Source organism: Cydia pomonella, chromosome 11, assembly GCF_033807575.1.
Source record: "Cydia pomonella isolate Wapato2018A chromosome 11, ilCydPomo1, whole genome shotgun sequence".
NCBI lineage: Eukaryota > Metazoa > Arthropoda > Insecta > Lepidoptera > Tortricidae > Cydia > Cydia pomonella.
This window is the reverse complement of record NC_084713.1, coordinates 21,674,105-21,686,408: the sequence shown is the minus strand read 5'-3', so window position 1 is coordinate 21,686,408 and position 12,304 is coordinate 21,674,105. Positions and strand designations below refer to the sequence as shown.

General features: G+C 37.4%; 1 protein-coding gene across 1 annotated transcript; it reads left to right on the top strand.

Moving 5' to 3' along the window:
* Positions 1–5,229: 5,229 nt before the first annotated feature.
* LOC133522496 (solute carrier family 22 member 13-like) lies at positions 5,230–11,748 on the top strand. The gene is made up of 7 exons (XM_061857848.1): positions 5,230–6,391; positions 7,134–7,368; positions 7,720–7,975; positions 8,284–8,606; positions 8,966–9,266; positions 10,848–11,029; positions 11,498–11,748. Exons 1-7 carry the CDS (start codon positions 5,937–5,939, stop codon positions 11,660–11,662), a joined length of 1,917 nt encoding a protein of 638 aa, XP_061713832.1. The 5' UTR covers positions 5,230–5,936; the 3' UTR covers positions 11,663–11,748.
* Positions 11,749–12,304: the final 556 nt, after the last annotated feature.

Below are 12,304 nucleotides of genomic sequence, written 5' to 3'. Positions count from 1 at the left end.
TTAATTTTGCACAAAGTTATTTAGTTATGTGTGGTGTCCATCATGACAGATTGCTTGGTAATTTCTTTAAATTAAAAGCAATAAAACACTAGTTTCATTGACCGGACGTTAGCGAAGGTCTCCGATTTAGTTAGGGCAAAAATGCTTGTGTATTTCCATGTTCTCTTAAGGTCGCATTTCTCAAGCAATAATCGTAAAACTTTGTAAGCAGGTTTGGTAGAATATAAGTTTTTTGGAAAACATTGCAAGTGGCCGAAATTGGCATAAAAAAACTTTTAAAGCGCCAGTATGTGATCAAAAACTGTTTTGAGATCGCTACGATAACGAAACAACTAACGGCCCGATTCGAAGAATGATTAAGACACGTTTAAGATCTTGGAAAGATCTTTAAAAGATCGATAACTAAACGACATTTTTTTTTGTTATACAAAATTGACTTTTATTTCGATCCGCTGTTATCCCAATAAGATCTATTGACAATATTTCTAACGTTCAAGTGACATTGGTTGCCCGAATCGAGCTGCTTCTGTCATGGTCACGCACTGTGCGGTTTAAGAGGAACTTCCTCCCGCGCACGCTCCGGTTGTGGAATGAGCTACCTGCCGAGGTTTTCCCGAGGGTCTACAGTATGAGGTTCTTCAAAAAAGGAGTGTACAGATTTTTAAAGGGTCGGCAACGCGCATGTAACACCTCTGGAGTTGCAGGCGTCCATAAGCTACGGTGACTGCTTACCATCAGGCGGGCCGTATGCTTGCTTGCCACCGTCGTGGTATAAAAAAAAAACATTATACGACATACAAACAATATCTAAATGAGAACTTATCTAAACCAGTAGGGCTAAGGTGGTCGGCCCTTTATCATTTGTCACCATGTCTTTCACGTTCTAACAAGTATGTAAGTGCGAAAGTGACGAGCATAGTGACAAGTGATAAAAATGTAACCATGCTGCCACTGCAGAACCTATCGTTATCGTATTTCATTCTTCAAATCGAGCCGTAAGTAGTTTTAGTGAGAATGCCAACTCCCTTCCCGGTGTTGCTCGAAGATGGGCAGCCATAACTTACAAGCAAGGCCTATTCCTTGGAAAGACATGATCCTTTTTAATGCGCATGTGTGCTTTGGCCTCCTAAAAGAGGTGCCAGTAATAAAAATAAAACTTCTCTACAGCAACATTGCTCCCAACTCTGATTTAAATTTTCACGAATTTTGAATATTAATAATTATAAAACGGGACTTAAAACACTTAAAACTGAATTAAACGCGATTAAGTCCCCCACCACCACCTCCACCCACCTCCCTCCACCTTACAGAAAACCGCAGCAAAATAACACTAGACCCTACTCATAGTGTTGTGTTCCTCCCGGTGAGTAAGGTTGCCAGAGCTCAACGAGGGAGGGGGGGGAGGGGGGTTTAGGGTCGGCAACGCGCATGTAACTCCTCTGGAGTTGCAGGCGTACATAGGCTACTGCTTACCATCAGGCAGGCCGTATGCTTGTTTGCCACCGACGTAGTATGAACAAAAATATGATGTATGTATTGAAAGATAAATAATAATAATTAACTGACTTCAAGATTTCAAAACGAGGAGGTTCTCAATTCGGTTGTATTTTTTTTAATGTTTGTTACTTCCATAACTTCGTCATTTCTGAACCGATTTAAAAAAAATATTTTTTTGATTGAATTCATATATAAGTATACAGGTTGGTCCCGTTTTTGTCAAAACTCTGTTCTAATGATGGGATCCATGAGGAATCGAAAAAACTCTTCAAATATGAAAGGCATACATATAGAGATTTTTGTATTTTTTTAACAAATCTCAAATTCTTTAAAAAAGTGAAATTTGATGAAGTGGAACTGCTGATGATGATCAGAATGGAAATCTTCAACGAGACATAGTTCACGTTTGGCGATTTGTCATCTTCGCTGTGTTTGTTAAGCAAATTAGATTTTCAAGACAATTTTTTTAATTTCATTATATTAAATCCAAAATTAACAATAATCTTTCTTTCACCGGTCTCCCTCATTGATCCGGTTTATTTTCTTAAATTATATTAATAATTATATAATTATATTCAAAAAATCAAAATCAAATCAAAAAGCATTTATTTCGTTAAATAGTATACAACATAACACATTCATGGTTGGGACTTCCTAGTAAGTATGTATAATACCTGTGACAGGAAGCCCCGCTCTTCTACATTTGTCTAGTACATTTATATACAATGATATATTATATTAACAATATTCCTCCACCTATTCGTCATATGAAAACCAAGCAATCTTTTAAATTTCATTTAAAAAAATACCTTTTGGAGAAACAAACTTTGGGAGTCCCTCATGGTTACCTGGTTGCTGATTACCGAATTTAGTCTTCACTAATACTATTATTTTATTTGGTTTTAGTAATTCATAATATATATAAAATGATTTTCTTCTTATAATTACACTTGACACTACGTATTAATTAAGCATGCTAATCACACTGACACTTCAATATCATAACTTTGCAAGTACTCACTTTCAATGATAATTATGTCACTAGTTTTATAAACAAGGTATTTAGGTAAGTACTAACTTTGAATATTGCATATTCTACACTGTATCTTGGTTGACGTGATCTGGTCCTGGCAGAATATCAGTGCCTCTCCCATAGGGTGAAGCGTAATACTGAGCCAGAACCTTTTTGTTTTGCTGCGACGCACACAACATTTCCTTTATGTATGGAACAGTATTATTTAAATGTATTTTTTTTTTCTATTTCTACTTCTATTTTGTATAAATGTGTATTTCTCTCGTATAATTTTGTATCATCTGTTTTTTTTTTGTCATTTTATTAATTGTATTTCCTGTGTGTATTGTGGCAAACAAATAAACGGATTATCTATCTATCTATCTATTATATCATTAAGAGATCCCTTTTAGGGATAAGTTCGCCTTTGTACATAACATTTGTTTTTCTTGTTTAGTTTTGTCTGTTTTATGGCCGGCTGGCCCCATCTCATCTCCGGCGCTCTGCCAGGAAGCCGGGGACGGCAGCAGACGACGCCCAAATTGCCAAGTGTCGCAAATATGCATTTTTAAAAAGTAATTATGTATTTGCGGCACTTGCGATGGAAACTTTCGGTCCTTGGTCGTCCGACACCAAGAAACTAGTAAAAGAAATTTCTACTAAACTAGTCTGGCGACCTACGAGCTGGCGCTTTTTTCGCACAAAAACTTAGCCTCACTGTGCAGAGAGGGAACGCGGCCAGATTCCTGGGAACAATGCCTCAGGCTAATTTAGGCTTAGTTTTTTGATAATATAGCTATTAATTGTGTATGTTAAATTAAATACGTTGTTAATAAATATTAAATAAATAAATATAATAAAGTTTTATGTTAACCTGTTTATGTGCAATAAAGTGACATACATACATACATACATATATCATAAAATTGATCTGATAATTAAGATCATATTTGTATCTTTTGTAGGATTATTCAAAAGTGCCTACTTGACTAAAGAATAATTAATTTTAATTTAGCAATATATGATAATTACTACTATTTATCATTACAGACGACCTTGCTACGTATGTAGTCGTGCATTGATAATAAACTAAATAGTATCCTTATATCGAATACTGTAAAATATTATCTTAATCACCTGATTATCAAATCGCCCATAATTTTTTTGTTGCCTTCGGTAACTTGTTACGGTAATATACGCCTTAATACAATGGAGCAAAGTGTTTGTACATATAATTAAGGTAAATAGTTAATATTGTTGATAAAGCACGTGCGGATATGTATTGTCTGTATAAAAATGTAGTATGTATGTTTGTTTTGATTTTTTTTTTTTTTTTTTTTTATCCAAAAAAAAGTTGGTACAATATATATTTACATAATATTTCGCCAAACATAACGTTTATCGGCGAATGTTGCACTCACTTACAGCAACATAATTGAATATTTACATTACTTAAAATCATATTACAGTACATATGGTGCTACTTTACCACACTAGTGCGAAAATTAGCATATTACGTTACTATGTCGAACATTTAAAGGGCCATATGTACTGTAAAACTTTGTACGATACATGTAATATCAATGTAATATCATAATCAAAAAGCGCTGGTGGCCTAGCTAAAAAGCGCTGGTGGCCTAGCGGTAAGAGCGTGCGACTTGCAATCTGGAGGTCGCGGGTTCAAACCCCGGCTCGTATCAATGAGTTTTTCGGAACTTATGTACGAAATATCATTTGATATTTACCAGTCGCGTTTCGGTGAAGGAAAACATCGTGAGGAAACCGGACTAATCCCAACAAGGTATAGTTTACATAGTTGGAAGGTCAGATGGCAGTCGCTTTCGTAAAACTAGTGCCTACGCCAAATCATGGGATTAGTTGCCCCAGGCTCCCATGAGCCGTGGCAAAATGCCGGGACAACGCGAGGAAGAAGATTACTATAAGTCATATTTTATACGTGCAATAAAATGCGAGAGACGTCAATTACTTATTGTTCTTCTTCTTCTTTAAGTGCCTTCTCCATCCCGGAGGTTGGCGACCTTATGTCTATATGCCATTCTATCTGAAGTCATGCGAAATTATATACTTATTATTAGGAAATTTAAAAAAGGTTATGATGTTAAGGTAAATATGTAGATCGTGTCATTCACGAAGACGTATGGTTGACTCGTATTGTTATGTTATTAAAGGTTAGATTTGACAAATCTGCGCGTCATCGTGAATGACACGAACTTTACCTTCGTTACTAACAAGGAAAGGTACCCAACTGTCCGGTTCCGATTTGATTTATATTTATATATGTTATAGAGTAGTCTAAAATAACGGACACGTATTTTTTTTAGCTGCCCAAACTCAACCTATTGGGAGAAATTGTCCTCCAAAGTACTAAAAAGTTACTAAATCTTCTAACTCCTATAGAAAGTGATGCTCCAGCAACTTGCTAGTTAATAGTTTTAGAACGCCATATGACTTTTATCATTATCCTTTCACTGATATGTGTTCAATTTGTTAAATATCAAAAAGTGGCGCCATCTAATAAATCAGAGGCCTAAGGTAATCTAATAAATGGCGGCATCGTTTCGAGCGATTGCGCAACAACTTTTGGCCTATGCCCGGTTATTTTCTTTGATAATCCACCTCTATTTCAAATTCTCTTTGGTCTTATCGACCCAGAGGTGTAGAGGTGGATACCGGACATCTACAACCGGCCTTATGATGCCTCGTAGAGAGACGATACACGTGTCGAGTTTTGTACTTTTGGTGGTGGTTTGTTATATTGATTTGCGTATTTATTTTTCCGATGGGAGGATGGAAACATTAATTACATCTAAAAATACGCAAGTAAGTATAACGGGTGAACAGTGATTGACTAGCATGTTATTGTTTCGCGAATCAGGAAAGTAATATTTCTGTTATACAGTAATTCATTATCATCGATTTAAAAACTCATTCACAGCAATTGATAAGACTGGAATTTTTCTACGGACAAAGAAATGCGACAGATTAAAATGATTGCACCATTGTTCTTGTGTCGCATTCACAGTTCGTAAACCGATTAATAATTATCATTAAAGCATATATATTAATTGAGAACGCATTGTGTTTATAGCAAACAAATTGAAATCATATTTAACGCGACAAGTTTCGAATACTTCGTTCGGCATTGGACGTGAGGTTTATTTTTGAGTGTTTTTATCTCCGTATCGTGTTGTTTTTGTTTTAATTTACTAATCATCTCATATAAAAGTTATTAAGTATCACACCACAAACAGTGGTCAATCAACTAGTGTAGCAAACCTTCAACGCTATCCTGCACGTGACCAAATCCGAAATTCCGATAACCCGATAACTTAATTACCTACTTATCGGGTCAGCGGGCTTACCGCCATTGCAGTAAAGTCCGCGGGTGCGGGCGTACCTTTCAACCATGGATGGAGTGACTGTCGAAGATGGCCCAAATGGTTCAATTCCAGGACCTGATAGTAAAGACACAGGTTCACCAGGAGTGGGCCATGAGAGTCCTGAAAGGTCATCAAAAGGTCCAGAGCCTCACAAAGGACTTGAAGGCCCGCCAGGTCCTGAAGGCGCACCAGGTTTTGAAGGCCCACCAGGTCCTGAAGGCCCACCAGGACCAGGTAGGCCAGGTTTTCCTGGCCCCCCGATAGCTGTCCCAGGTCTAGACTTCAAAAACCCAGATGGCCCGGATTCTGGTAGGCCCAGTCGCCCTGACCCACCAGTAATAGATCTGGATTGGGTGTTGGTTAACGAATTGGGACAGTTCGGAAGGTTCCAGCTCTACAATCTTCTACTTGTCTCCATCCCTATCATCATGTCTGCGTTCATGAGCGAGTATATTTTTTCGGCCGCTGCTGTGCCACACAGGTAAGTATTTTTAAGATATTAAAAATATAATTAATTACATTAAGCTTTAGCGATTGAGCTAATGTGTGTCAAATCAGTGACAATAATGAATATTAAATACTTATATACATTTTTTTCAACCGTTTCAGACTAGTTGAATGAATATAATTTTTATCTAAGTACTCGCAGCACAAGCCTTATCAGATGTTGGACTTTTTTGACACCTATGCCATACGACATGAATGTTTTAGTTTTGACAATAAACGAACGCCAGAATTTAAATTTGATTTTATTTGTTTTGAGTTTTGAAATTTATTATTTGTATATATCACATACTTCACCAATGCAATTCGATAACTTCGACCAGTGCTGGGGCAGCTGCCGAGGCGGCTGAAACCAAAAAGAAGAACTCCAAAGACCACTTTGTGGTATTTGGAGTTGAGACGCTAGGGCCGTGGGATACAAGCGCCAAGGTTCTATTCAAAGAATTAAGTAAAATGCTCATTGATTCTACCGGTGACCAGAGAGCTGGCAGCTTTCTCTCGCAGCGCATAAGTATTGCCATTCAGCGAGGGAATGCTGCCAGCATCTTTGGCCCAATGCCCTATTTAGATATATATATATATTTTTATTTAGATTAGTTTTTAATTTTAATATAAGTAGCATTTTTATATGATTGTATATACCATTAATTTTTCTTTATTTTATACATACGAGGGTGGATCAAAAAGTACCCGTGTAAGAAATGCAATTTTATCTGCAGATGCGTGATCCCAGAATGCGGCGAGGTCCCTGGCGCCTTCCACGACTACCGTCCAAATTGGATTCTCAACGCAGTCCCAGCTGATAGCAACGGAAACCCTCAGAGTTGCGAGCGCTACATACCCTTAGGTGGAAGTGGCTCTCCACAGTCCTGCCCTGCTAATATCTTTAACCAGGGGGCTACTCAGGAGTGTGATGGTTTTGTGTACGATAGGACCAACTCTGTTGTGTATGATGTAAGTTGGTGTTACATTTAAATAAGTTTTTTTTAATGCACGCGCAGATTACTTATGTATGTATCTTCGGGACCAGAATTTGAAATTCAAAATTTGCCAGGAATTTAGACATAAGTACTTAAAGTAATGAGAATTTTTCGATGGACTGGTGTTTCGTTTTAAACCATTGCCTTTGAACTATTGATTTTACTTCTTAATGCATCTTAAGTGAACCAACTTCAACAGAAATACCAACTGGATCCAGCCCGTGAATTTACAATATATTATCAGTCCATCTTGAAAGGATACAGAAGATAATAGTTCGTGGTCGTAATATTGCTTTGTACTTCTAATTAAACATCTTTTTTGCAGTTTGACTTAGGCTGCAACGAATGGCTACGAGCACTGGCCGGTACACTCAGCAGCGTGGGCACCCTACTGGTCCTTCCCATCACCGGCTTCGTGTCCGACAAATATGGCAGACGCGTGGCCCTCGTCATCAGCGTGTTTAACCTGGCCCTGTTCGGTCTCATCAGAGCCTTCTCTGTCAACTACCCCATGTATCTCGCATTGCAACTGCTGCAGACTACTTTTGGCGCTGGCACATTCAGTTCTTCTTATATCTTTGGTAAGATTTTTGCTTAAAAATTGTCGTGTTAGTACTGTAAACTCACTTCTGCTGCTCACTAAAGCTGATCTGATGATGGAAGTAGATTATAGGAACCAGGTGATAAAACAATGAACCCTCATGCGCTAAGTATGGGTTTATTAGAATCGTCTTTACGAAGTAGCAGCGACTTTCTTTGCTTTACCCGAAAGTTAAGATATCTAAAGTCATTCATATAATATATTTTGAAACAGATCGTGTCTGCTATGAATCTATAATCTCTGCGTACCGTTATTGGCATTCTTATATCTAATAATTGTATTCTGTAGCTGCTGAACTGGTGGGCCCCAAATATCGAGTAATAACAAGCGCAACTTGCTCCTCTATGTTTGCTGTCGGGCAAGTCATCCTCGGCAGCATAGCGTGGCTGGTTCAGCCCTGGCGTTACATGATCATGGTCCTCCACATCCCCTGCTTCCTAATTATCGCATATTACTGGGTGCTGAGAGAAAGCGTCAGATGGCTGCTCGCTAAAGAGAAGTTTGTGGAAGCTAAAGAGGTTCTAGAAAGGGTTTCAAAGGTGAACAGGAAGGAGATTAGTGAGAAGTCTATGCAGGCGTTGTTGACGCCCGCGCCAGTGGCCGTAAATGAGGTAAGTTGATTTTTCTATTTAAATCTAGTGAGTTGGGACTTGTGCCACTTTCTATTCTCTTCACTTTATTCTTGTCATAGTAAGAATAATATGAGATCACAAAGCAGCACACAAATCAAATTCCTTGACTGTAAGCGTCCTAAGCAGTAGCAATGTGAAAATTAGCTTGGATGTTAAACTGCTGTTTATAAACCATTTTAGAAATAAGACTGCGCATTTTTTACTAGCACAATGAAATGGACAATGCTCCTATGCTGTGTCTTTAAATATTTTGAAAATGTCTTTGAGCTTTTTCTACAATTCTAGCCTGACTACCTGACCTACCTGTATTTTCCTTTATCTGAGACATTTTTCCTCAGACCGGCAATACCGATGGTCTCTTCAAGACGATCTTCAAGTCCCGCATCCTCCTTCGACGGGTCTTGACTACTCCCGTCTGGTGGATCACCACCACCTTCGTTTACTACGGCCTGTCCATCAACTCCACCGGCCTCGCAGGCAATATGTACCTCAACTACATTCTCGTCTGTGCCATCGAGATTCCTGGCTACTACACTGCTGCGTTGGTGTTGAATCGCGTTGGAAGGAAGGCTACGCTCAGTTGTGGTTTCTTCTTGGCCGCCGCTTGCAACATTATATTCGCCTTCATTGATAACAATGGTAAGTTTTTTTAAAACTCTAACATCGTAAGAGATGTTCTAAGTTTTAAGTGTTTATTTATTAGTCAGCCTGTGGCATCGGTAATCTCCAGGCGAAATGAGTTAATAAGGAACTACATATTAGAAGATTATTTCTTTGTCCAAACTACCTAACTTTTTTGTAGCATAATATCTGTGAAAATATGTAAATAATATTATCATAGGTAATTATCATTATCATAATCTTCATTATCGATAACAACAATGGGATCAAGTAATTTCACAAGTTCCATTGAATAAACTGATAATTTCTGTAAAAAACAAAGTTTTTTTTCAATTAAGTAATCAATGATATCAAAATAATGATGATGATCTTACACAAAAAGCTCACTGTAGTCCTACCATGTTTTGTCCATGATTTGCTTTATCAATAAGCACGCGCAAAACTTAACACAGATGGCGTTAATGTTGCAGCTTTCAGTAGTGTTGGACTTTAGGTATCAAATTAAACAAACTGTCTCTCGTTTATGGACAATGTCATAACTGAGTCGAGCGGAAAAAATAATTATAACATAAATGAAAAAAAAAACTACTGATTTTAGTTTCCAAAACAAAGCACCTGCTCGAATGTGCTTGAAAGAGTGAAGTGTATACACTTCACTCTAAGCAAGTAAATCCATTTTTTGTGTTTAGAGTTTTTTTTTCTGTTAGGTAATTAAATGTACTTTCGTTTTATTATGTTTGTAATGTATTTGTAAATTGTGTGTTTCTGAATCATTTGTAAGTGTTTGAGCAGTTGTAAGTTCATTATAAGTACATACGCTAATCATATATTGTATTGTAGTGTAGGCATGACGTAGAGTTTCAACGTATGAAAAGGTTTAAGACCTAATTGAAGGACTTAAATAATAACCCCCTTATTCATAAACGTGTACTTAAGTTACGACGCCGCTAATCATCGTTTGTCCCTTTCCGACGTATTGGTATGATGGAAAGGGACAAACGATGATTAACGGCATGGTAACTTTAGTACACGTTTATGAATAAGGATGTAATTGTTTATACATTTGTAAATGTCAACTAAATATCAAAGAACGTAGATGACTATTACTCGTATAAAAACCCTGTAAATCTTCAATTAAGCAGTTCAGTATTTAACCGACTTACGTTGTGTGTACTAACCTAACGCCTCACTCCAGTATGATAATGACGATGATATCATAATAAAGTGTGTGCATACAATATTTTTGATTTAAGAGAAAATAATAGCTTTTTTAATCTAACGAATTAACGGTAATTCTTCTATGAAATTCCATTTCGGGTGAAAACGTTTTCCACTAACTAAATCTTAACAAATCACTTTGATTTTGATGTCGATCGCTTCAGCCTAATAAATTCTAGGTTTAATAGGTTCCGCTTAATTTTTTTTTAATATTGAAAAAAAAAAGGAAAACCTATAAACCTAGTTTTTCCTTGTGTCATTAACATACTAAAAATCATGGAAAATGTAAAATATCTGGAAGTGGTAAAACGTTTTCTCCTTTTGTATGAACGACCACGTTCTATTCTCTCTTAATTGTACATCATTAACATTTGTTTTCAGAACTAGCGACCTTCGGCCTGATTCTCTTCCTGGTGGGAAAGTTCGGTATCTCCGTGGTGTTCACGTCGCTGTATCTGTTCACATCGGAGCTGTATCCTACGCAGTTCCGTCACACGCTGCTCGCGTTCTCGTCTATGATTGGTCGCATTGGTTCGATCACTGCACCACTTACGCCGGCTCTGGTGAGTTCTGCTTGAGGACGATGTGGAAAAGACATAATTACTGGGCAGACGTTGGTATTTATAGACGTACTTCGCTCAGACGCAGAAAGGAAGAGCTTACCTCCTTATGCTCTATCGGCCTTCTGCAAGCGGAGTAATTGGAGTATGTGTTTGAACACTAAAGTTAAAAGCGTCGAAAGAGTAGATGATCTTCCCTTATAGACGATCTTCTCCATGTTTACCTTGCTTAAAATAATAAGGTCATAGCGCAATGCTGTTAAACTAGAAACAAAGGTTTGAAAATCTGTGTACACAGTAGCATTCTATTGGAGTATCGTTTGACACTAAAAGCTTTTAGCTAATGTATACCAAAATCGTCACCAGAATTTCTAGATTTATGAGTCTGGACTAGGTCAATACAGGATTTAGTCACTTTTTCTTATATAACATCTATGTCGGTGTATAAATAAGTGACACAATCTTGTTCAGATGGTGTACTGGGAGGGCATCCCATCCTTGATGTTTGGAACCTTGGGCGTGATCGCGGGCCTGCTGGTGCTAACGCAGCCTGAGACCCTTGGCACAACTATGCCCGACACCTTGGCGGAGGCAGAGGCTCTTGGACAGACGCCCAAGGTCAAGCAGACCAGCTGATTCTCTCTACTATAAGACTATTAGCTTTAATCTTATAATAATAATGTATTTATTACAAATCAATAATTATATAATATTTTTCTTAAGGTGACAGTTTTATAAATTCTAACCAAAAAGACCCGCCTGGGCTTCAGCCTGGCGGTCTTCAGCCCTTTGTCAGCTTTGCGTGTTTTGGAGGTTTATACTGTTTTTATTACTATTGAATGATAACCAAATTTTGGTGGTAACTAGTGGGATATTTTTATTTCCAGTATAGTCTATTTTTTTTTATCCCGTAGACTAAAATGACATTTCATATATTGCTGGTTTTTTACGTCTTATAAATAGTGATGTGCTACAACCGTTACTTCTAATATTTAAAAGCGATTTTATTGTAAGATTAACAGTCACCTCGAAGCTCATAATGCAATTTTTAAATGTTTGAGTAGATTAGTAGTGAGTAGGTTTTATTTATTGTTTACTTCCTATCTTGTAGTGAGTAGATTTCATTAATTGTTTATTTTGGATCTAAAATTAATTTAATATTTATCGGTTATTCACAAACCGAAATCAAGTTTTTAAGTTGAATTATATACCACATCCATACGGGTGTTCTACGTCTCTTGACACATGAAGGTACAGTCAGCATCAATAGTAGCGGAT